Below are 27,105 nucleotides of genomic sequence, written 5' to 3' on the forward strand. Positions count from 1 at the left end.
AATGCAACCCTTCTCTCAGAAAATTGTTGCAGTTGCAAATGCTTTGGTACTCACATGTTCATTTCTTTGGTTTGCGTTGGAACAACAACAACAAAAACAAAACAAAAAAAACAAACAAAAAAAAAAACAGAGAAGAAAAGTAAAATATGATACAATCCCACACAGAAACCCCAAAATGCACTGGCCAAAATTATTGGCACCCTGTCTAAATTGTAAGAAATAATTGCTTTTTAAGCATGTGATTCTCCTTTAATTTATATTTAGACACACCTGTCACAAGTAAGAGGTGTGGGCTATATAGTAATCACACTTGCTCTCAGTTAAGATGGAGAAAAGTTGACTCAGCCTTTGTGTTGTGTGTGACACTGAGCATGGAGAAAAGGAAAGAGTTGTCTGTGGATTTGAGAGGAAAAAAATGTGGAAAAACATCAACAATCTCAAGGCTACAAGTCCATCTCCAGAGATCTTAATGTTCCTGCGTCCACTGTGTGCAATATCATCAAGAGATTTACAGCCCATGTGTAGCATTCACCCTTTGTTAGATATAAGTCATGTATTATTCATGGTCTATGCAAATATGGTGGAGAGGCGGAGCCAAGAGAGAGAGGTTAAAAAGTGGAGCCTGAGAGGAGGAGTCAATCAGTCAGGAGTGAGTCAGTGAGTTAGTCAGAGGCAGAGGCAGAAGAGATAGAGTTAGAGACTGGTTAAGATAAATAGATAGAGAAGATGGAAATTATATGGCAAGAGAATAGTATGTACAACTGAAGAACCTCTGTGATTAATAAATTGACTTTAATAAATAAGTTTTGTTTGCATTCACCATATAAGTGTCTTATCAAATATCATTTATTTTGTGGATTGAGGTAATCCACTGGTGGCACTGAAAGGAAAATGATTGGAACCTTTGTGAGGGCATAAAGCGTAGGTGCCTCAAGGAGGTGAACGTCACACCATGGCACTGTAGCTAACCTCCCTGGACATGGACAGAAGAGCAAAATTACTGAAAAATTACAATGAAGGGTTGTTCGAATGGTGGATACAGAAATCCAATAAATAATAATATTAACTTCACAACAAATTCTGCAGACACAGGGTACAATAGTGTCAGCTTGTACTATCAGTTGCAATCTGAATGAAAAGGGATGCTATGGAAGGAGACCCAGGAGGACACCACTGCTGACACAAAGGCATAAAAAAGCAAGACTGGAATATGCCAAAACGTATGTGAGAAAACCACAATCCTTCTGGGAGAATGTACTGTGGACAGATGAGACAAAAGTAGAGTTTTTTTGGTCAAGGACATCATGGCACTGTTTACAGAAAAAGAAATGAGGCATTCAAAGAAAAGAACACTGTCCCTACAGTCAAACATGGTGGAGGTACAAATATGTATGGGGGTTGCTTTGCTGCTTCTGGCACTGGATGCCTTGACTGTGCGAACAGTATTATGAAATCTGATGATTAACAAAGAATTTTAGGGCGCAATGTAGTGGCCAGTGTCAGAAAGCTGCATCTCCACCAGGGGTCATGGGTCTTCCAGCAGGACAGTGACCCGAAACACACTTCAAAAGGCACTCAGAAATGGCTGCAAACAAAGCACTGTAAATTCTGAAATGGCCAGCAATGAGTCCAGATCTGAATCCCATAGAACACCTGTGGAGAGATCTCCAAACAGCAGATGGGAGAAGGCATCCTTCCAATCTGAAGGCCCTGGAGCAGTTTGCAAAAGAAGAGTGGTCCAAAATTCCAGCAGAGAGGTGTGAGAAACTCATTCATGGTTACAGGAAGCGATGGATTTCAGTTATTTTTTCCAAAGGGGGTGCTACCAAATATTAAGTGAAGGGTGCCAATAATTTTGGCCAGTGCATTTTTGGGTTTCTGTGTGGGATTTTCTTGTCTTTTTTTTTTTTTTTTTGGCATGTTGTTCCAACACAAACCAAAGGAATGAACACATGAGTACCAAAACATTTGGGACCGCAACAATTTTCTAAGAGAAGGGTTGCATTTTCTGACAGAATTGCAAGGGTGCCAATATTTTTGGCCATGACTGTAACTGTCATGAAATAAACAAACTGCTGGATTGCTCTGTGGCCTAAGTATCTGGCTGCAGAGCCAGAGACTGGGTGTTCGATTTTTCACTTTGCCTCTTTGAAATTGATTGGAACCAGTGATCCATAGGATCCATTCTAACTCTGCAGTTGTAAGATAATGATGATGGTGGTGGTGGTGATGATTAGAAAACTGGTAGCTTTTATATATTGAAGACACTTTGAAGTTGATTTGCATTAATATTCAAGGGAATGTTGAAATGCCTTGGGTATTGTGTTATTTATATAAAGTAGATCCATATAAACTGTCATACCAGCCTTCCTGAACCTGATGTTCTTGATTTGTACTGTAACTCCCATCAGCCCTGCCTAATAGGGACAATGCACAATAAGTTTGGGTGAAAGAGGAATAGGAATGTAATATGGCTGCAGCTCGTTGGAGAAAACTGTACTGTATCATGAAGCCAATGTGAAATATCTGCAGCTAAAAATTAATCAATTTTCTTCTATTTTCTTGCAGGCTCTATAAAGTTTTTTAAAAAGTTATATTGTTTTAAAAAAAAGAAATGTGATCCATAGTAATGCACCAGAACATAATTCCCATTAACACTTTTCAGCATGGAATTGTTTTTATTAGTTTTGGAAGCTGAAAGGATCTGAAAAACTATCCTTCTTCTGCAGTCTCTGTTATTAAAAAAAACAGACTCTCTTTTTTTTCTGTAAACATGAGGAAGTCCTGAAATCCTGGGAGGATTAGATGTGTGAGTTCAAACATAGCTTGAAAAGAATATTGGTTTCTCCTTCACAAAATCAATTTACTAATCATGCAGAATTGGTTTGCAAGATTATTTTACAAACCAACAAAGCAAGTGAAATTAGGAACTAGGAGAAACAAGAGTCATGTTGTTTTACCAGGAAAAAAAAGAAGGCATTAGATTAAGCCAAACTATATATATCATTTCACTATACGTGCTCTTCTAGACAGATTGCTATGAATGGTTCTACATCAAAAGCTCCACACAACCAGGTGAGTTGAGATTGAGATTATACATGAAATGCTTCTTCTTGAGCATCAAAGGAAAATGACCTCTGTTGAGACGGTGGCTTCTGAGCCATAGAGATGAATTGCTAGAGATGATTGTGTCTCATCACTAGCATTGTCTTTGCAATTGTCACTATCTTACAGAGTAAAGTAAAAAGGACAGCAGGAAAATCACTTTGAAAGGTTAGGATGCATAAGATAACAACAAAGAGCAAGGTTTTGGGGAGGTATATGTGCAGGAAAGTAGCAAATGGCTGCAGGATAGGATATTCTACCAGGTGTTTTCTTTTAATGTTTCTGGGATTCATAAATGTTTAAATGTTTCCTTATATGCCTGTTTATTTCCCAGCTTGACTGGAGATCATTGAAGGGAGTCATTTGGGACTGGGTGACACGACTATTAAATACTGCATTATATAATATTTGAAAACAGAAGAGAGTGGACGAGTATAGATTGTTAAATCTGATGCCCACATAGAGGAGGTGTAGGTCACGAGAGTAAGATGGGAGGGAAGATGAGCTACTTCATTATCAAAGCCCGCAAGTAGACGAGCCAGGAGAGAAGGAAACCATGCATCAGCCACGCACGATTAGATCCCTTAGGTGCCCTGGGAAATTTCCCACCATCAAGCGGAGGTGATAACAATGTTGCAGCTGATCCACAGCTCAGCATGCGATTGCAGCGCGAGGGACGGAGCCACTCTGCTTCCCCGTTTGTGGCTCTGAGGAAAGAGAGAGTCTTGCCGAGATGAAATCACGTTTTCAGGACCACGGACAGCGATTCAGCGCCCGACGTGTGAGAGCAAGCATGGAGCTCCCGAGTCCTACCGTTCAACCTTGGACTTTAGACATCTAGAGGGGGAAGGATCTTCACGCCTTTTAGGAGAGACGTAAGATATGTATTTGATCATAGGTGTGTGTGTTTGTGTGTGTGTGTGTGTGTGTGTGTGTGTTTTGGGGGGGTGAATTTTGCATAAGAGCTGAAGGGTGCAGTGTGTTGCTGTGGCTTTTCAATCTGAAATCCAACCTCGTATTTTAAAACTATTTTAAGTGCTGATTTTATTGTTTCTGCTGGCCCAGCTGTTAGTTATTCCCAAGGAAATTCTGCTTGCGTGCCTTCTCCAGGAGCACATTCACTCTCATAAAGGAATCTAGTGATCTCTTTTGTATGAATCGTGCCAGGCTAACTTTGTGCTGCTTGATCAGGCAGATTGAGGAAACAAACAGCTCAAAGTCATTTGACACTTTCCAGTAATCGCTGGAATTTCCTCCACACCTTCTATGCAGACGATTAATTTAAAAATAAAATCACACTCTGTAACTGGACAAAGAGAAAAGCTGTCGCTATATCTGTAGCCTTCTCACAGCAGTATTAAATTCCACATCTGTAAAAATTTGCTTTATTGATGGTTTTTACAAGCTTTGGAGAAGGTAAATATTAGCTTATTAAACTAACGGTAACTACTGAAAATTGGGGTATGATTTACTGAAGCCTTTATCTTGAATATTTAGAATGTTTATAGAACCTCCTGCCATAAAGCTAAAATTATGCTGCCATCTACTGGAAAAAGGTAATTTTGTGGCTGTTATCCAGAATTCAACCAGTATTTGTGAGAGAATAATTATTCTAATAGTTAATGAACACAGAGGACGTCACTGAAAAAGGTTCCCCTCTGCACCATCCACAGAAGTAGTTTCAGCTACTCACCCCACATCTGTCACTTAAGGCATGAATAAATTTTGACTGACTAGTTACTTCTAGAAGCAAAGGAATATTTTTATTAACTTCCATACAATAGAAGGAAAAATCTTTATTTACAGTAAGAAAAATATATTAATTCTATCATAGGTATCTTAAGGTATATTTGAAATGTAAATTTCATATTTGGATTCTTTCCTATTCTAAATGTTTAAACAGAACAATGAAAGCTTTTGAAGAGATGGGCAAGGTTCAAAAAGACAAGAAATTAAAGATAAATGATGCAAGTAAGAGAATCCATCTTTGATTTCCAATACAAACTTTTATTCCCAAATGGGATCCATGTCTTTGATCCTTTGATCTGTAGTTTTCAAAAGAAATTTTTTAAAAAGACAATAAAACAAGAAGTGAAGATAAAGTGAATGAAAGAGACTTGGCAACTATTAAGGGTACCAACTAGCTTTCAAGAATTAGCTCCTTTTGGCTTGCAGAAACCAGAGCAAATCCTTGGTAGTTTTACAACATTAAAGATAAAGGCAGGTTTTAAAAATAGTTATTCAAGCCTAGACATGGATTTTAATATAGCATATGAAAATAATTCATTTGATAGGTAGATTTCCATGCTACCTTTCTTTTAATAGGGGTCAAAGAACTCTTTATGGCTTCCTTCCTCCTGACATTATCCTTGCAAAAATATTGTGATGTAGGTCAGTGCATGGATAAAGAGAAAACCAGTACGTTCCATGGCTCAGTGGGGAACTGCTGGGTAAAAGTCTCAGACCAACATGATACTGCTGCTGCTTCTTGCACTGGGGCTTATGCAGTGTGTTCATGTAATCTTCCTATTACGTATCTGAATCTGTACAGTAGCAAGAGTGGGTGTGTCCACATGTGCTTATACTGGCCATTCACTGGAAATTACAAAAAACTAAAGAGAAGTGCTATTACTTCCAGGATTGTGTCCAGTTGTTCCTGACAGATCAAAGGTCTAACAGATTCAGTTATACGTGATCCCTCATATAAGCCAGGTGGAGGAGGACACACCGAAAACCAATGAACAAATAAAAACTGGCAAAATTACCGGTGGATTCTTTATATAAAATTTTAATCTGTATCATGTGTTTTGGGGGGACTTGTGAGGGAGTTCCTAAAGTGAAATATATAGCAAAGTTCAGGAAAGGTTGCATTGTGATAGATGTTTGCCTTGAGTAAGGTGCGGTAGAAAGGTGGCAGCTCATAGACAGCATCAACTAGGTGTGAAGCATAAGGCAACCAAATCAATGAGGTTTCCATCAGTAAGTGCACTTCTTGGCAATCCATCAGTAGGATTTGTCCAAGGACTGCAACATCTACTGGCATTCTTCCAATAGAGCTGTGCCATTAGGTTTCTCAGTTTGCAGGGATTGCCTTCACACACCCCACACAAGGCCATCACACTAGACTGCCTAGAATTAGCATCCATTTCCATATTCAACATAAAAACTGGCAGGTGCAAAGGAGATCCTTGATTTTCATTGCATAAATACATTACATAAATATATGCTCTGTAAGGTTGCTCTTCGCTCGTCTCTTCATACTTCTTTGCAGCCATTGCACTCATCCAGCCATGGTACATCTCTCTGTCCCCTCCTCCTCCATTCTTACTGCAGGCATGAGATTTTGCATCAGACCCTATTGTCTCCACTCAGTTGTGTCTCTGGGACCTCCAGACCTTCTCCATGTAGAGCATTCACTAGACCCTCAACGAATCTTGACATTGTGACTATATGTATGCCTGCAGATCATGTACAGCAAAGAAAAACAAAAGTACTAATGAGTTATGTTTTATGAGCTAAATGCTCTTGAGGACACTTAAGCCTTGGAGTAGACTTTAGGTCTCAATTCAAGAAAATAATATATTCACCATTAGGCACTCTCTTCCATCAGAAGAAGTCATTCTAGCACAGAGGCACCTTTCTTCTTTTTGTTTTAGGTGTCAATTTTATTCTATAAGTATCTTGGTTTCATTGGTATTTGTTTTAACTTTTGCTTATGCTGTAAGAAACCTTGTGTTTAACACATTTTACTTCTTTTCTGTTATTATTATTGGATAATAATAACAACACAAACACCCCATTTTTATTGTTCTCACCCTTGTTCATTGTTGTGTAATGCTCACAAGTGGGGGATGGGATTGGAGCTGAAATATCCATTACATTGTGAGGGGATGAGAATATCCTGAATCTGAGATGTTTAGGTATGACACAGAAAACCAAAAGATGTCACATTTCCTATTAATTAGGAGTGATCACACTACTTAAGAATGAGAAACCGAGGCAATGGATAGTATGACTTACAAACTGATTGTATGTTTGATGCTGAAGTAGCAAATTTGAATGATCCTCTATAGCTAGAGGAAAGGAACATTTCTCAAGAGAAGGCCATGTGTGTGATGTGTGAAAGGAAGGGTCAGCCCCTGGTACCTCAAGAAAGGGCTTAGACAGCCTTTACTTTTAGTGACAGGAAAAGAAGAAAATGTCAAAGTAGAACTTCCGTTGAACATGAAGAAGATAAAAGTCATGACTACAGAACAATTACACACTTTTAATGGTGAATAAATTGAAAAAGTAATAGTAAATATTACTAACTATTGACACAAACATTTAAATAAATGAATTGTGAATAGGAAATAGGGAAAAAATCATTCATTCAGAGGATCACCATATGTCAGAGGCAACTTGACAGCATGTAACAACAGCAGGAAGCCTGGGAATTTCAGTACAATACAGACAATCTTGAACACCATGGTCTGACAAGCTGACACAAGCCCTGTTCCAATGTTCCCCCTTTTTGTGGAGATGAAACATGTAAAGCTCACCCTCTCCCCACATAATTCTGTTGCTCTTCTCATGTGGAGAATGTCAAAGACATGTGAGCTTGGAGTGGTACTAGTACCTTCCCTCTCCTTCTGTATCTGCAGGAAAAGAAAACTCCTGAACAGATCTATCTCATGTATTCATACTCTTAATTGCTGCAGAATTTCAGTCAGTTATACCACTGGTTCTTAACCTTGGGTTACTCAGGAGTTTTGGACTGCAACTCCCAGAAGCCTTCACCACCAGCTGTCCTGACGGGGGGTTCTGGGAGTTGCAGTTCAAAAGCATCCGAGTAACAAAGGTTAAGAACCACTGAGTTATGCTATGGTCAAAACTAACCCCGAACCCACACATGTTGAACTTACGATTAATTAAGATCATGAGTATATAAAGGGAGTTGGGACAGCTAGATACCCTTGGCCAGGATTTTGGTTACAAGCTGTAGCATAATGTGACGTTTGCCACTTCATCTCTCTCTCTCTTTTTCTTTTTCCTTAAGTGGAGAGTTTACAGTAAATGTACAGTATGCTTAATAAGAGGAGTAGAACTGTATGATGAGGATCCACCAACATATAGAATGACACTCCTTGTAGGTGCTCCAATACTTACAATTGACATTTATGAGTTTACTTAAGCATAATTTCAACATGTGGGACATCTGAAAATGAGCTGGGAGGGCTGCATTTGGACTTTTTCAAGGCATAGATGCTGTTGCAGGCTATAATCTAACTACCCCTCCATATGTGTTCGTGTATTACACGATGTACAAATATTATATCTGCTTCTGTCAAGAAGAATTACTTTCAATTATATAATGCTAAGGTTACAGTCCATAAATATGATGAAGAATAGGATATTAAAGTTGCCATTGTGACTTAACTGAACTAATTGGGTAGGATCTGGACTCAGTCATATGGAAATCAATAGGGCTAAAGCTAGTCATGATTAAGTGAATCTGTATTGATCTCAAGCTGTTCTAAACACAAATATATTTGGATTAAAGTTTAAATTTTTGAAACATATTAAGTTGTAGCAATAAAAATTGGACTGAAAACAGATGCAAAATCATAAAAGGAGAAAACACAAATAGACAAGGAATGCTGAACATGCATGATCACGTCTGGAAGATTTTAAACAACTGTATAGGCAGTCTCCAGCTATCTACGTAGAAGTAACCCCTGTTACATAGACATAAACTCTATTGGCATGAATAAGTCTTATTTCCAGGTAAATACGCATGGAAAGAAGAATTGCAACTTTTTTTTTAAAAAAAGACACATTTCTTTGACACACTCTCTTTTCTATTTTAACCTCTCTTCTACATTCCTTCACACTTAATTTTGCCTTGGGGGGTTTAGATAAAAGTGTTATGGGGTATTTCAGAAATCATTTCGAATTTACTTTTTTCATTAAATTGATATATTTTTTAAAAAGATGTTGAACTTCTGTTGTTAGTTACATCTGTAAATAGATAAAAGAGATTAATTCACAGGTATAAAAGCAAAACTGTAACTGGGGAAATTATGCCGGTATAAGTCCCACTGAAATCAATAACACAAAATCAAGAATGATTTAGCACAAAAATGTAGACTCTGGATGTAGTTTTCATGGATGTAGTTTTCATTTCAAAAGGAAAATACACAAACACAGGGATTCCTAGAACATTTCATAGGCTAGGTGCTGCACCTGAGGGTAGCAAGGAAATGACATGAAAATCAAGTGATGTGATGACATTAGACAGAGTCATCCCTGTGCAGATTTGCAGAGCATAAACTAGATAAAGCTGAGAAGAAAGACTGATTGGCCTATATTAGACATTGCAATGGGCACAGTACTTATAAGAGTGATGGTCTTTTTGCATAGCACTGCTTTGCTCCGAATATCTCTCTGATTTAGGCTGATGTGGTGCACTTGACATCTCCAGACATTGTTTGACTCCAGCTCTTATAAGTCCCATCTATAATGGTCAGAGGTGATGGAAATTTTAGACCAAGAACATCTGGAGGGTTTCCTCATCCTGATTTAGTCAAATCTTACCAACACACAAAATGTGATCTTATATAAATGCACATCCTGGTTTTATGCAGCCCCCGTTAAATGGTATAAATGTAGATTGATAATTTCCATCTGGTTACTCTAGCAACCAAGCATGAGCAGAACAGGATTGAGAAACTTACTCTTTATCAAAATATTGTTTTACAATGCCATCAAATGTCAATACACCATTCCTTGAAAAACACCCTGTCTTAATTGCCATCTCTGATGAGATTGATTACTTAGCAGCCTTCATAAAATATGCAAATAGAGTGTAATTTACATGCAAAGCACCATTAAACAAAAATGGTAAGATAGGTGCAATCAAGTCACAATTAGATGTTTGTGCATGCATGACAGTATATGTATGATTAATTCTCCAGCCCAGAGCAGCACAAGAATTTTAATAATAATAGTAATAATAACATACAGATAGCTGACTTGCTTATTTGCTCTGTTACTCTCCAGTTGAAATTCAAAAGCAACTCATATGTATTTTGACATGCACTGAAAAGCATGAATTGATGGCTAAATATTGTGCTGGAAGTGTTCATATTTAACAACAATTAAGGAATTTATGTGACACCTTAGATTTATTTATTTAAAATATTTCTGTCTCACTTTTCTCCTTAAAAAGGAACCAATTCAGCTGTCATAAATAACAACTCATTTTATCAGAACCATTTACTGTTTCCCAGATTTTAAGGAGACATACAGGAAACTGTAAGCAGTGAGGTCAGGAAAAAAAACTTACGTGGTGTTGTGAACTGCCCAGAGTGGCCTAGTAGCCAGATGGGCAGTATAGAAATTGAATGAATGAATGAAAATGAAATATTGACACTGACATTATTAACATGGGCCATTTGCAATTTTTAAAAACTAAAGTTTTCCCCATGATAACACAAATACACAAGTAGCAGGTGCACATGTAGTATTGTTTATGTGCTGCTTATCGTATATACAACTGGATGCCACTTAATGAATCTGATGACATGGGTTATATGCCATGAAAACATATACCATAATAATTGTGTTAGTCTTTAATGTACTATAGGATGCTTTGTTGTTTTCCTTGTAATAGAATAATAGGGCTCACTCAACAGAGTTAAGAAATCTCTTTTGATGGTGATGATGATGATGTTAGAACTTCAGAGCTGGAAGGGACCCTATACCTCATCGATTCCTGTCTTGCATTTAGTACAAGCAAACTACAAAGCCATAAGGGGCTGGGCTCGGGAAGGGGAAATCAAAAAAGCGTCCAGAGGTGCGTGACCACAGAGAGGGTCTGGTTCCCTGTCTTCTCTTTCTGGGCCTTTCTTGGGGCCAAAGATCTTAACCACCTTGCCTGGGATGATTGAGTGGGTCGGTCAGACCTCAATGGAAGGCATTCTGCCAGTATCAAGGTCCCAATCCATTTAGTGCTTTGTATGTTAGTGTGATAACCTTTAAGCTGGCCCAGAAATGAACAGTTAGCCAATGCAAGGCAGCCAGAGTGTGGGCGATATGGTGGTATTTATTTACTCCACTCAATAATCTGGTTGCCATATTCTGGACCTGTTGAGGTTTCTGTAGCAGCTTCATGGGCAGCCCATGTAAAGAGCATTATAGTTAGACTATTGCAATGCTCTTTACATTGAGACTATCAATGCATGGACCAAGGTGGTGAGGGACCTGGTGTCAAGGTAGGGATGCAGCTGGGTGATCCACCTCAGGTGGAAAAAGGCAGAATGGACCACAGACATTACCTGAAATTCCATTGATAGCATCCAAGAGTATGCCCAGACTGAGAACCTCATGCATTGTGGAGAGAGTAGTTCCTCCCCCCAAAAAAGAGGGAACCCCCAAACACCAGACACTAGGGGCACCCAGCCACAGGACTTACAGTCTGTTGTTCCTTATCCACCCCAGCATGGCATCCAGGCAGTACTCAAGGGATGAGACGGCATCCATTACAGAAGAATGGAAGGAGATATAGAGCTGGGTGTCATCCACATATTGATGACGCGAAACTCCAAAATTCCTGATCACCTCCCCCAGCTGTTTCATATAGATATCAAAGGAGCAACGAGGAGATGATTGACCCCTGAGGGAGTCCAAGGAGTAATGATCTCCTTTTCTGTTACCCCAATCTCCTGATCCTCAAAGAGTCATTTTGTAAGGCTTTCAGGAAAGATAATAAAATGAGGGATTAGAAAGTCAGTGTCTATCCTTCCCATCTTGCTCCACAAGTAAAAGATTCTGTATCTGAGAAATAACTTGCTCACCACTGCAGGTTGTTTTACTTGAGCTTTTACTACTCTTATCTTTGAGTTTTAATATGGCATCTGTCCAAGGCTTTTTTTAATATTGTAATAATATATGATTTTAGCTTTTAACTTTGTTTCTTCTAATACTGTGAGCAACCTTTGATCCTGTAGGAGAAAGACACGATTTAAATTGTTAAATAAATAAATATGGGAAAAAAGTTACAGTCCTTCAGTAGCAGAATCCTTGAAGTCTATGCATATTTAACTAGAGTAAAAGCTTAGGTCTGATGATGATGACTTTAATCTCTCATAAATCAATTCCAGTGATAATTTTGTTTGAAATGCCATCTGTTTACCTTCTTTTGCTATGCTAGAGGAAATGCATTGTTTATATGTATTGGTACAGAAAGTAATAGAAGTTCTTCTTTCAACTGTTTCCAAGTTTTAAATCTGGAAAATGTCCATCTCCTAGAGCTATAGAAATATATTTGGCATGTAAAAATCCATATATTCCAAGAAGAACATTTTATTTATTAAAGGAACGGGCAACTACAGCCCTGCACCTGCTCTTCGACTCCAGTCTTCCAACCTTCCTAAAATAATCTCTTTGCTTTGTCACTGTATGTTGGAGGGCCAAAGGAAAAAAAGCCTTCAGGGGAGTAACAATCTGTTTTTATTAATAGAAAGGATGGGTAGATTTATGCCAAAGAAAATAAGAAAGTACCAGTAAATTTAATAAAAAATAATTCACATGCAAAAGGAGAAGAAAGGCAACAGAAAGTCATAAAAATAAAATTATTGCTTCATGTTTTGAGATAAATATGACAAATGCTGTGATAATAATTAATATGAAAACAGAATATGGATATAGTAGAGTCTAAAAAGTTGGTTTCTTTTTCCCCAAAAAATACTCTCTAGTTTTCCTACCTCACTTAACTTGCTAAATGTTGATATTTAAAGATTTGTATAAATGTAACATATTTTTGAAAATTGCTCTTATAAAACAGTAGTTCCCAAACGTTTGATTAAAGACAGAACCCCCTTTGCAGATGAGAGAGTCATTAAAGAGGTGAAACACGAGAAATTGAGTTAACTAGAATCGCAGTTAAACCCTTTAAACAGAACTGCAAATGGGATTTCAATGAGAATCTTCACCTAAGCCAGCCTATCACCCTGCATCATGGGTAAAACCTCCCTGTCCAGATAGAGTGGCGACCTTAAATCCTTGCACACTTATCTGTCAATGTTGATAGGCTAAAGGGGACTTCCCCATCACCCACACACAGTATCTCTTAACTCTAAGTGATAGAAGTAGACATGAAAGGAGATTCCTAGTCTACTTCCAGATCCCAGAGCTCTGATCTGCAAGTCTAAGAAACCACCAACCCCCATAAAGATGCCTACAACTCTGTTCCTTGATGGAGTTCCTCCTCTCCTCTACTAAAGGAGACAAGATGTGGCCAAATTAATCCAAAACTAAAGGGTACGTTGGATGGCTATCTAGTGCCAAATATTGTATTTTAACCTGTGTATTTAGCTTCAGATTCGCCAAATATTATATTAACCTACCATGCTGACACACAACTGAACTAGAAGTCCTTTCATTGCACCTAACTCTGTAAATGCAGATTCCTATGATAAAGGGGAAATGAACAAAATATATATATATAAAAAATTCTGCTTAATCCCAAAGCAAACAGATAAATTTGTATGACACACAAGAAATTAAGGCATGCTAGAATTCTCAAAAAAAGTTGGAAGCACATCATTGAGGAGCTATATGTTCACTGCTCCCACCTCCCTCCAATATGTAAATTATAATGGGTGATAGGCATATCTCATCTCTCCATTAACAATCTTGCTCTCACATGCACAAGGGATGACTGAAGCATTGAAAGAGCACTATTCTGTAGGTTCAAACCAACCCAGATTAAAATTCATATCCCCTAGACATTGCAATTGGCTGCTGGCAACAGCACTCACAGGGTTATTGGATAAAAAAAATGTCCTAAGTAGTTTGACAGACAAAAAGAGAAAGAAAAGATTAATGGCAAAGGGAAACACGAAAGAACACGAAAGTAGCACTCTTTTTTGTTAACATTAAGCATAGGTGTTTTAGAAGCCCACTTTCAGAAATCAAAGAAAGAGCATGAGAATTTTTTAAAAAAAGAGAGATAATCTTCCTTGATGTTTTTGCTTTTGTTAAAACACAAAAGGCCCCATCCTTACTTTGGAAAAGTCGCTGTTAAAAACATGCTTGCTTGCTTGGTTTCTATACAGTCTGCTTGACCAGTGGTCACGCTGGGTGGTTCACAACACAATAACATGTAAACATAGTATAGCAAAGCGCTCCATATTAAATTAACGTACATTAAATAACAAGCATATGAATGGTTAATTTTTTTTTAAAAAAAAACTAAAATAAAAACAACTTTAAAAAGAGACCAAAGAGGCAGCAAAGACTGATTCTCTCACGGGTCTTAAAGTTACTGATTTTGGAAAGCCTCCAGGAACAAAAATATTTTAAGAAGTTTCTTCAAAGACATCTAGGAGGTTACAAGATGAATTTCTGGTGGTTTATCATTCCAGAAGTGGGATGTGGCCACAAAAAAGGAACAGTTCCTTGTTCTTTCCCTTTCAGCCTCTCTCAGAGTCAGTGCCCTCCCCCCCCCCACGTGAAGAGTGAGTGGGATGGGCAGTTCTAGCTGGGAGTAGGTGTTCTGTCATGTACTGAAGTCCCAAACTTTTCAAGGTTTTACCCATCACCTTTTCCAGGTTCCTATGGAAAAAGGAAAAAGGTGATGGAAAAGACTTTGATGTTGGGAAAGTGTGAAGGCAAGAGGAGAAGGGGACGACCGAGGATGACATGGCTGGACAGTGTCTGCGAAGCAACCAACATGAATTTGACACAACTCCGGGAGGGGTGGAAGATAGGAGGGCCTGGCGTGCTCTGGTCCATGGGGTCACGAAGAGTCGGACACGACTAAACGACTGAACAAAACAAACAAAACAAATCCATCACCTTGAAGCTGAAGCTTGTTTGGTGCTTACCCCTCTGCTAATTCCTCTCTTGACATGAATAGATAAGACCTCAAGGAGCCTAGCCTCAAGGAGTAAAGGAAACAACATCAAAGTATGTAGCTGGCACCTGCCATAGATCACACATGCAACATAATTCTTTGGATTTCCCCCACATGGGAAGAACTAACAAACTGAAACACACTCTGGAAATGACCGCACAAGTTTTGATGCCTGCATTGATAGTGCTCAATAGGCTGTACTGTCAATTTTTATGTATAAGACCATTTTATACCAGAAGAGACAAAAGCCATAGTTTTGCTGCTTTTTTCCTATTTTTAGGGATGTCTTCAGGTTTGTGTCTTAAAGCATGGTGTTGAAGTAAGGGGGGGGGGACCCAAAATAAAGTTTATCATGCTGTGGTTGCTGAGAGGGAACCCATGGGATTTTTGGACCTCCCCTTCCCCTGCCCCCCACTGCCAAGGGGAGAGAAAGAGGCATTTTCTAAGATGCTCTTTTTATGGCTCCAAACATTCTTCATCTTCATAAGCCAAAAACAACACACACAACCAAAATCCACAGAAGGATTGGATGCATTGCATGAGCCTGAGAGGAGATGCTGTAGATCGCAAGATCCAATTCCCTGCCATGACTCTGGCAAACAACACAGAGGGAGTGTGCCAGCCCTGGAGCTAGCCTGGTTCTTCTCTCTCCCATGGACATCAACAGAAAGGAAAACATTTTAAGGCAATTGACTGTATGTGCATGCAGGCTTACCTGGACTAACAACAGTTATATGCTACTAGGTCAATTCCAAATAATGATGACCATCCCAGGGTTTTCTAGGTAACCTGGACTCAGAAGTGGTTTGCTAGTCCCTCCTTCTAGTGGTACTCTGGGACTGTGAAGCTTGCCCAATGTGGTATGCATAACCCATAAGCCATGCATGTGCTGGTTGATCTAAGCTGTCCTCTCAACTCGATTGCACAATGGAGATTTGAACTCCTGGTCAGGTGTTCTGACTCACCAAGCTATAGCATATCAATTAATTAAAGCATGCAATTAATTAATCAGTTAATGAATTAAAACTTGGACTAGAAAAATTTATAGAATATTGCTCTTTCTTCAGCCCTGCCAGCATGAGCTCATCATAGCTTTGGATTCTAGATTATTTCAGTTAGAATTCACTGGTTCTTAACCTTGGGTTACTCAGGAGTTTTGGACTCCAACTCCCAGAAGCCTTCACCACCCACTGTACTGACTGGGGTTTCTGGGAGTTGCAGTTCAAAAGCATCCGAGTAACAAAGGTTAAGAACCACTGAGTTAGATACTCAGTTCCAAATTATGGGAGTGATTTGTTAATCAAGTTTAACAAGTTTTGAAGAATGAACCTTGTACCTAGACAGCAAAAGAAAGAGAGAGGGGGGAGGAGGGAGAGAGAATCTGTGTAGATATGCAGATGAGAAGTAATCACCTAGCCCAGTCTGCTCCAACATGTTGCCCTCCAGTTGTTTTGGGCTGCAACCCTCATCATCCCCAGCAGCCTGCTTTCAAAAGCCAGTATATGGAGGACACCCGCATACCTAGTAGGCATTTCCGATGAATAGCGACAGAATACCTCTAACAGGATTTCATCAGAGCCCAACCTGATCATCCATCATCTAAATCATTGACTTAGTGAACAGCCATCTGCATTTTAATATGATGCTTCAGAAATCCTTAGGGATTTTTCTAATGAGGAAATTTTTATAACGGGTGCCCTTTTGCCATCTTTGTTTCTAAAAGGTAGTACAAGAACTCTGCTGAGAATATGCATTCAAATTCAAGAATCTATTTGGAGATTAATGACTCCGGAAGGATTGCATAGCTAATAAATTACTCGTACATTTTCAGTTTTCAAACAATATATTGTAAAGCTGCTAAGACCTTGCAAAAGAATGTGGCCATAAATTATTGATCGGGGCCCTTCTTTCATCAGTATTTAATTGCTACTGGAATCCTTCCAAGTAGTATTGAATTATTGACCCACAATTTATTGTGGTTAATTCCACTTTGTGAAGCTTCGAAGGTGTCGTCCGAAATGCAATCATCATTTGTGACTTTATTGGGTTCTAGACCAAGCTCCTTGTAATTTAGTGTGGCACGGTACTAGATGTTTTTAAAAGCTTTAAAAGCTGAATTTAGAGAATCAAATGCCAGAGATACAAAGAGACATTAACAGCCACATCATTACTTCATTTGGGTGAATATGACTTAAGAACATAAGAAAGCCCCTTTTAGACAGCACTGTAATGAGTGTGACACAATTGGGGCTTTATGCCAGGTCATTACCTTTTTCAGGGCACCAAAATGTAGAGATGAACCTACTAGTGACTGTTAAGAAAATGAAGATCAATCCCTCTTGGCCCTATTAAGTTTTCTTGCTCTGAAAGTATAGATTTGGTCTTCTCCCTTTTCATGGGGAACTTGTAACTATGTCTCATAGCAGAGCCAGAGAGAAAAGTTGCCTTTTTCTGCAGGTCCCAAAAATAGCCAGTTGCAGCTCTGCTTCTGGATCAGACTAAAGGCTGCTGCAGCAGCATTTTTTTCCTGCAGTGAGAGGTAGAATCTATTCTCAGTCATTTTAGAATACAGGATATGAACTAATGGGCTCAAGTTAGGTAAAGGTAAAGGTTCCCCTTGACATTTAGTCCAGTCGTGTCCAACTCTAGGCTGCAGTGCTCATCCCCATTTCCAAGCCGTAGAGCCAGCGTCCGAAGATGGTTTCCGTGGTCGCGTGGCCAGCACAACTAGACATGGAACACCATTACCTTCCCACTGAGGTGGTACCTATTTATCTACTGCCATTTTTACATGCTCTCGAACTGCTAGGTTGGCAGAAGCTGGGACAAGCGATGGGAGCTCACTCCGTCATGTGGATTCGATCTTACAGCTGCTGGTCTTCTGACCTTGCAGCATAGAGGCTTCTGCGGTTTAACCCGCCAAATTTCAGGTGAATATCAGGCGGAGGGAGTCGTACAACAATAGAACCAGTTACCCCAGGAGATGGTGAACTTTCCAACAGAGGAGATATTCATGAGAAAGCTAGACAATCCTGTCCCATATATTTTGATTTGAAGTCCTTCATTGAGCAGGGGTTTTGACTTACAGGCCCTTTCCTCCATTATTCTGTGATTCTATGGCACTTGAATATCTGTGAAGGATGGTGAGACAGAGAGAGGAGACTCGACTCCGCCAATAGGTGGTAGGGAACCTATTACCAAGAATAACTGTGGCTGCCGATTGAAGTTTCTCCATTAAATGTAGAGGTCTCCATGTTGCTGTTTTGTGGAATGAAATCCATCTTGTCCTTGAATCTGATAAATCATTATTTCTGCATTAGAAATGTAGATTCTGTCTTCTTTCTTTCAATCGTCTTCTTCTTTTTGTTGCTGTTGTTTTATCTTCTGTTTAGTTTAAGTAACTGAATTAATTTAGTTTGGATGTATTTTATTTAACATTTTATTGTTGGACATTTTATTATGTTCTTACTTTTTGATATGGTGAGGTTTTATTTGTTTCTTGCATTTTTTTTTCCTACCGTTTTTGAATTCCTGTACTTCCTTCTAAAATTTGGTATGTTGTAAGAAACTTTGGGAATGACAGGTAGAAAGGCACTATACAAATAGAAGTATAGAAATGATGGTTCTAGTTTAAAACATGGCTTATAATAAAAATAATGAATACAATCCTGCTAAAGCCATTTAAGTCCGAGTATTTCAGTCAAAAGTATAAGCAATCCTTTTATACACTCTCTTGGCTAAAACCTGAGTGTCTCTACACCATACATTTGTAACAGTGTGATGCCAGAGTATTCTTCTCTATCTTATGGAATTTTAGGATTTGTAGTGTGGGAAGGTGCTTTGAATTCTCTCCTAGAAAGCTCCAATACATACCCTTGAACTGTAGTGCAAAATTCACCAAGCTACCTATTCAAGGATTCTATCGGATGTAACCCTGACAAATAAAATAATATCAGCTGCTATACCTGTGTAATGCAGACAGGCACTCACGTTTTGGTTTCATTCAGCAGGGGGCGTGGGGGGGGAATGGAAATGTCTCCAAATGATCAATCTCAAGGAAACCTACCTTTGTCTTAGAAACCCACCTTCTTCTGATCTTGTCTTTCAGGCTTGAAAACCATAGCTCTTAAACCATGCATCGGCGGCACACCACCCTTCGGGAGAAAGGGAGGAGGCAGGCCACCCGAGGCCCAGCCTACATGTTCAATGAGAAAGGCACCAGCTTGACAGCCGAGGAAGAACGTTTTTTGGATTCAGCAGAATATGGCAACATCCCCGTCGTCCGGAAAATGCTGGAGGAGTCTAAAACGTTGAATTTCAATTGTGTTGATTACATGGGACAAAACGCCCTGCAACTGGCAGTGGGGAATGAACATCTGGAAGTAACTGAACTCCTTCTGAAGAAGGAGAACCTGGCACGCGTTGGGGATGCACTCTTGTTAGCCATCAGCAAAGGGTACGTGCGGATTGTGGAAGCAATATTGAACCACCCAGCCTTTGCACAAGGACAGCGTCTCACCCTCAGCCCGCTTGAGCAAGAGCTGCGAGATGATGATTTTTATGCTTACGACGAAGATGGAACACGCTTTTCCCATGACATTACGCCCATCATACTTGCTGCTCATTGCCAGGAATATGAAATCGTTCATATACTGCTACTGAAAGGGGCTCGGATAGAAAGGCCCCACGACTACTTCTGTAAGTGCAATGAATGCATTGAGAAGCAAAGGAAAGATTCTTTCAGTCACTCTCGGTCAAGAATGAATGCCTATAAAGGATTAGCAAGTGCCGCTTATTTATCTCTTTCTAGTGAAGACCCGGTTCTTACTGCTTTAGAGCTAAGCAACGAATTGGCAAGATTAGCAAACATTGAGACAGAATTTAAGGTAATACAAGATGCTGGTGTTTTCTTTCTTCCTTTTGTCTGAACATTGTCATATATTTTGCTTGGCAAACATCTGATCACGTTTCAGGTTTCGTAAAACATTCTGGGCTGGACTAGGATGTAGTATGTTAAATGTATATGTGCATTAATTGTGTCTGTGGGTGCCCCCCCCCCAAAGTAATAATAACCATTAGTGGAATCAGGATGGGGACCATGGTGAGCAAGGAAGGTTTAACTCTTTCCTCACATATTATAGTCCCCAGTAAAACTGTCTCTGAAAACTGCTATTCACCTCCAGGAGGAAAGCCATAATTAATGGAAATAGGGATTTTCTTCCTGAAGAAACTTCATAATAACTTTGGAGAGAAATTTTCATCAGTCCCAAACAAGGGCAATGCTGTCTCCAGAAGTCGTAGTCACAATGCTGAGTGGGGCCTCTGTGACAAGCTAGAGAATTAACCAGGTACATTACACAGATGGAGTATGATTTAGTTTGGCTCTTAGGAAACATGTTATATATGTATTTCTATTTAAAAATCTACTCATGTATTATGACTTGTTTCACCCTTCTGTGACCTTCACCTTTGGTGGTGGATCTAAAAATTTAAAATTTAAGGGTATCTTTTAGGAAGGTTATCTCTTTTTTTAGAAGGTTGGAATGCTAGACAAGGTTCACGGCTTGGTCAGTCAGATGAGGGATATGTGAGACATTCACATGGCTTACACGGGATGCTATCTTCAAGCAATAATCTGTACCTTTCCAAAGTTGTGGTGCACATCACAAGATAAAAAAAAGTGTTAAAATTACTTTTGAGAAATGCCCAAAATGTGTGCATTTTTGGAAAATGCACAGAAATACCTATTAGTTAACAAAAAAAATGTATACGTCTAAAAGCGGATATTTAAATGGCACACATTTGGAAGAACACACATTTATGTGCAGTGGGTTGGGGATGAAGCTTGCAATCCTGATACAGAACCCGAATGGGGGAAATGAGAATTGGAAAAGGGGTGAAGTTGGCAGACGTATCCATGGAAGATGTGTCCCTCTCTAGCTCAGACATACTTTGAAATGATCAGGTTTTGATGCTTATGTCCCAAACCTTTATTACCCATTCTCAAACTTTTGTCTCTGAGCATCTCTCTGCAGTTTCAGGAATACTTTGACCCTCTTTAGTTTTCTGATCCCCTCTTAGTTTTATCTTTGGAGTCTTGAGATACTATGTTCTGTTCACCATTTCAATCTGTATTATAATGGTGCTGGTCATATGGTGATGACATCCTATACTTTGTAATCCTACATCCTATGATCATATTGTTTAACTGGCATCTAAAGATGGTGGGGAGTGGATAATAAATACAGGCCAAGGCAGTGATATTTTACTGCCACTTGATAATTGAGAGAACAGTGAAGATTGGCAGTCCTAGGCCAGTCAGCTTTAGTAACCAGTGGTATGCATGAATACAGGATTGGGCCTGAATTCCTGGGTCATGACAGTGACCAGGATTGCTTTACACAAACACTAAAAAACAATTTTAGTGCTTTTTATTGCCTTTCACATAATATTTCATGATCTTCCATTTTTGTGTGTGATTACTGCAGGGAATTTTATAGCTGTAATATCACACATGCACACATGCTGCGGGCATAGAAGAGAAATTGACACAATTTCTTTCTCAGTGTAATCCATTTAGCCAGAAACATTTGGGAGAAATCAGCCAGAATCACTCTTGTGGATTCTAAGTCATATGTCAATGTCTACATCTATGTATATATCTATGCTTTATTTGGGTCTTCTCTTGATGACTGTTCAGAAGCTGTAAGTGTGGAAATGAAGCAGCTCTTATATGAGTAATTAATAGATCCTTTGGAGTAGTAGCAATATGTGTATCGGCAGGAAAAAAGGAAAACCTCAGGGCAGGAGTGTGAAGTGTTTCATGCTGCAAACTACTGCTTCATTACACAAAACTCAACCATAAAAAAACACACGAAGGGACTTAATTAGTCATTACATTTCTTAGGATGGAGGAAAATCAAGATGACTATTTTAAGATATGCAAAACTTTGAAGAATTTGTATCTTGCAGATGTAATGGGTTAAATGAATGTATACTATATTAAGGGGAAAAGGCATGACTGTAGGCACTCAGCAAATACAATTGCAGAATCTGTTTTTAAAATAGAGTGGGGGGGAGGAAGCTGTAGTGAATGTGAGATACTGTTTAGTGCAATAGGATTGTGGCCTAAGGCAATGCTTACCAATTGTTTTGCAAAACAATTGTAACAAATGCAATCAGCATGATACACTATCCTGTGGGCTGTCATTGAAAGGTGGTGTTTAAATGTTGTAACTGCTAACATTAAATCTGGGGAATAGGAAGCAAATGTGATCAGTACTATCCTCAAATATAAGAACACTACCATCTAATAGTTATAGCTGTATAATGTTGGCAGATTTTGGAGTCAGGAAATGTCATGTTGAGCAGCTATTGCATGAGTAGTTGGGAAATGTTCTATAAATGTGCTTGTGGAGCAAAATCAGATGAGAGAAAGGTGATTTGATAATAAAATGTGCTGATGTATACTGTACCTTCAATAAGCATAATCAAAGCCAGATTCCCTGCCTTGCAGTATACAGTCCTACACTTGGGCTGCAGCATAGGAGAAAATGCACCTTTGATTCAAAGCTTGATATTTGAAAGAACTCACAAAGGTCCAACTTTACTTCCAATGTGTGCCACCACAAATAGTTAATTTGGATCTGTCCATGGTGCTGACATTATTAGCTTGCATGGCTACCTTGCTTTGAGGCTGCTTGCTACAATCACTGTATTTCCCTCTTTTTCTGTTTGCCAGTTCCAAAGATGACCTATGCATCATTTCAGCCTGCCTCTAGAGCTTGGCATTTTACTTAACACTGAATTTGGATTGTTTGTTGTTGTAGAGTGCCAGATGAGGTTAAAATATTGCATCATCACTATCAGTTTATTTATTTTACAATACTTTTGCACAATAAACTTCTTGACATGGCTCACATCACAAAACTTTATTCAGTGAAATATAGCAAACATTCAAGATAGTTCATCAACAATTGTGCAAAACACTTGGACAAAATTTGACAAATACAGCAGTCATTCAAGTACTATCAGGCTAATCATGAACAATTGTAGGCAAAAGATGGAAAGACCTCATTTTGTAGTGAATTACAGCAAGAGAATTGGCAGGCAATATTTCTCTTCATTCAAACATGAAACAACAAAACCAACAGTGGGAGGATGTTTGATCTCTTTCTGCTCTCTTCACTACAGTTCTGTCACCCTACAAAACTGGAGGACAAAGATCTCTGTTAATTCCAGAGTCTATCCATGCACTTTAAAATCCTGATTTTTCAGGATTTCAAAGCATATGGAGATGCTGGGCTTTTTTCACATCATTGTTTTATATACTTATTTATTTGTTTGTTTGTTTGTTTGTTCATATCCTGTCTTTCTCCTTAAAAAGGACCCTAGACACCTTACATCATTAAAAGGCAGTGTTTAAATCTAACAACTGTGAGTATACAAATACTAAAAAGGGTCAAATAAATACCACATTAAAAAACATAAGCAACACCAAAACACATTGAAAGCAGTAAGGTACAACAATCCATTTAATAACTCTACTAAGGCAGCCAGTCACTAAGGGAAAGACTGGCTGCAGATAATGGTCTTCACTTGCTTATGGAAGAACAGTAAAGAACGGGTCAGCCTAGCCTCCTGTGGGAGAGAGTTCCAGAGTTTTGGAACAGCAACAGAAAAGATCCACCGAATGTACCTGTGAAAGTGGTGGGACTGAAGAAAGGCCTCTCCTTAATACCTGAGCAGGCTCATAAAGAGAGGTGAGGTCCTTGAGATACTTTGTACCCAAGCTGTTTATTGCTTTATATATTAGAACCACTGCTTAGATTTCTGCCCACAAATAGATCAGTAGCCAGTGGACCTGTCACAGCGGGGGGGGGGGGGGGCTATGTGATTCCCTGTGACCAGCCCCAGTTAGCAATCTAGCTGCTGCATTTTGGACCTGCTAAAGTTTCCTGACATTTTCCGTAGGCAGCCCCATGTAAAGTGTGTTATTGTAATCCAGCTCCGATGTAACTATGTGTCACCATGTCTGAATTTAGTTTATTTATTCACCTTCATCCAGTCTGTTACTCATACTAGACACTGAACTAAAGTCAAAATAGTTTCTTCAGATTTAGATGGAAAAGAGAGAGAGGGAGTTGTGTGGATTTGCATACTGGGACACCAAATCTCCAAATTCCAGACAATCTCTTCCAGTGGTTTCATATATGAAGGGTGATAAAAGCTGTCGTGAAGGGCATGTTTTATTTTTTCATATTCAATGCCTGAAATCCAGGAGTAAGTTGTAACTAGAGTAGGCTCATTGAATTAGTGGAGATTTGGTGATTCAACTTCTCTGTAAGTTCCATCAATTCAATTGGCCTACTCTAGTTGCAATTGATACTGGACTGCAACCAGTATCCCTGAACATAGCCAATATGAGACAGAATTGGAACCTGAGAAATGAATGAGAACCAAGATTACAATTCTTCACAAATATTGCAATCAATCATATGTTTCTCATTAATAGGGGTCAGCTGTAGATTAGAGAAGCCCACATTTTGCTCCTCATCAGGAAACTAGCTCAGATTTCACTAAATATGTTTCTACTGGAAAAAGCCCTAAAGGACTGGCAGCTCTTTTTCTATAGAGATGGAGAATTGATTCTACATCCCCTGAGATGAAACCTGATATCTCAAGTGAGTTCTACAAGCTTGAGGTTGTATGTCAATCAAGGAACCTATGCACTAGATATATAGGCCAAATGTGTGAATCTTGGGATGGTGGTTTTATTGGTAAGATTGGTCAGAATCCTACTGGTATTCATGTACGATCTGTGTAACTTGCTGCAGCTAATTGCACCTCACTGATATGATGCTGGGGCATGTCTTGGTCACAGGTTTGGTCACAAACCCAGTTGTGCAACCAAGATGCACCCCAACACCCTGTCAATATATTTCAGTTAGCTGCATAATTAGATGCAATTATGCAAACATTATGCAGACACCAACAGGATTCCATATAATTTTGGATTACAGAACAATGTCTCAATGAATGGCTTTTACAATGTATTGCTTTTAAAAATGAATCTATTATTGATTATATTCATTAGAAGTCCTTTGAATCTTGTAATGGCCTTCTCCATCCCAATCTTCCCACTCTCTCTGAGCACTGAAATCTTCCTTCTATCGAAAGAAATTTAGAAGGATACTTCAAAAGTTATTTTTGTGGTTATGCTTCCTTCATTTTGAGATGGAGCTAAAGAATATCTTTAATTCTTATTAACTTGAATTCACAGAGATGAAGTACTGCTAAATTTCTGCCTGCCTGCCCACCAGCCTGTCTGCCTCTAGTTATCCATTTTTTCAACACCTACAGAGAAACAAAGGAATTTTGGAAAGTTCCACAAAGTTCTCCTAGGCTAATGAATGGTGAACCTGTCAAGTAGGTGAAACATCTATGACAGAGTCGAATCTCCACTTCATAGAGAATGACTGTTCAGCTGTGTTTTTCTTTTTGACCTTAATCCTGCTGAATATTTAACTGAGAAGTCAGCATGTGAATGCTAATACATCCCCATAAAAATATTGGTAGCTATCTGAAGGAATGAAGAGGCAGGCATGGCAAAAACACACTATCAAATGGGAGCAGCTGGTTCTTTTTTGACAGCAGTAGATACCAGCAATGTACTACAGGGGTGGTCGCCTTAGGTGTAAACTTCTTAGGGGTGTGTGGACCACCCTGCCTTGGTGCCCTCCTGCAGCTGCTCCTCGCACTCCCATTCCCCCTCCTGGAAGTCCGAATTCAAGCCACCAGGGACGCTGGCACTGCCACTGCCAGAGCAGACCTCAAGCAACTCCATGACCACTTCATGGCAGCACTCCGGGTGCTTCTCTACTTGACTGATGGCCCCCAAGCCATCCACATCTTGTCTTTCCCCAGGTGCTGGCAACCCACAATATGTGACAGGATACCAGTCCATTTCTGGTGACTATTCAAAACTATAAAGGCCTTTGCAACTTTCCTTCAAGCATAAATCTGAAATTTCCCATCTGAGCCTTTGCAGGCTTTCAGATCTTTATGGGAAGCCCTTCTCTCAGTCTCCTCCTTCTCGTGGGCACTTCTGGAGAGAGTCCACACAGGAAGGCCTTCCAGCTCTGCAATTTACTGTCCAGGAAGATGAGTCCGCACCTCATTCCCCCTTCTACTGCATTTCTTGGTCAGGTAGGCTTTTGATAACTTATTGTTCAGGAAGGAATTTTCAACTGGACAAGAGCTGTATTTTTGTTTTTTACGGTTAGGCTTTTAATTTTTTTTTTTTTAATTACAGTGGTGCCTTGCTACACAAGCTACACAACTGTTACATAGACACCAATAAGATTCTGCCACAATATAATTCACTCTGTTGTGCTGCTGTACCCATGATTAAAAAAGGAAGGAAATGGCCTGATATTGCTGCACAATATTGTGCCTACATTACCAGCAAGAAAAATGATGCCAAGCTTTAAATAGCAAAAGGCAGATTGAATGTTGACAACACCAATGGCAGCAGTCAAGATGGCAACAGAATGCCCTCTTGCGCTTACTACCATTCACAAAGTGACACTACACAAGGGAAAGTCCCAGAAACTGAATCTTTTTTCATCAGTTAATTACTTCCTACACAAACACAAAGCACTTGTCAGGACTGCCTGCTACATTTGGTGCTGATCCAAGGTCCAGGTTTTAAGTTATAATTTTTTTGTTTGGTGGCCCCTCCATTTTTAGAATTGCCTCATGAAATGCTATTTGCTCTGTTTTACAATATCTATTGCTGCACTCTAATGCAGCAATGTTTCAATAGGCTTTTTATGCTTTTAAAATTATATGGCAATTATATATACACATGACAACTTGGAAGAAAAAAGTTAGTTTCTGTAAGTGAATTTGTGTTTGGATTCACTATCAAATTCATGAAACTGATTTCAGATCAAATAAAGCAACATTGTCATAATGTAGCTGCTGGTCCAGGAATTCAAATAAACATGTTCCCAAAACCAGCGAGATTAGAATCCAAGAAGTGTAGTTCCTTCATATATCCCCCTGAAATGAATTAAAGTCTCATTTTGAATGAGTTG

General features: G+C 39.2%; 1 protein-coding gene across 2 annotated transcripts in view; it reads left to right on the forward strand.

The window, feature by feature from the left end:
* The first annotated feature begins 3,549 nt into the window (after positions 1–3,549).
* TRPC7 (transient receptor potential cation channel subfamily C member 7) overlaps positions 3,550–27,105 on the forward strand; it is a 167,113-nt gene continuing 143,557 nt past the window's right edge. For both annotated transcript variants that reach the window (XM_078385711.1, XM_072990132.2), the window contains exons 1-2: positions 3,550–3,980; positions 19,113–19,890. In XM_078385711.1, the coding sequence (XP_078241837.1) occupies positions 19,138–19,890 (753 nt within the window). In that variant the 5' untranslated portion in view covers positions 3,550–3,980; positions 19,113–19,137. The remainder of the gene's footprint in view (positions 3,981–19,112; positions 19,891–27,105) is intronic.

This window comes from Pogona vitticeps, chromosome 2 (genome assembly GCF_051106095.1).
Source record: "Pogona vitticeps strain Pit_001003342236 chromosome 2, PviZW2.1, whole genome shotgun sequence".
Taxonomy (NCBI): domain Eukaryota; kingdom Metazoa; phylum Chordata; class Lepidosauria; order Squamata; family Agamidae; genus Pogona; species Pogona vitticeps.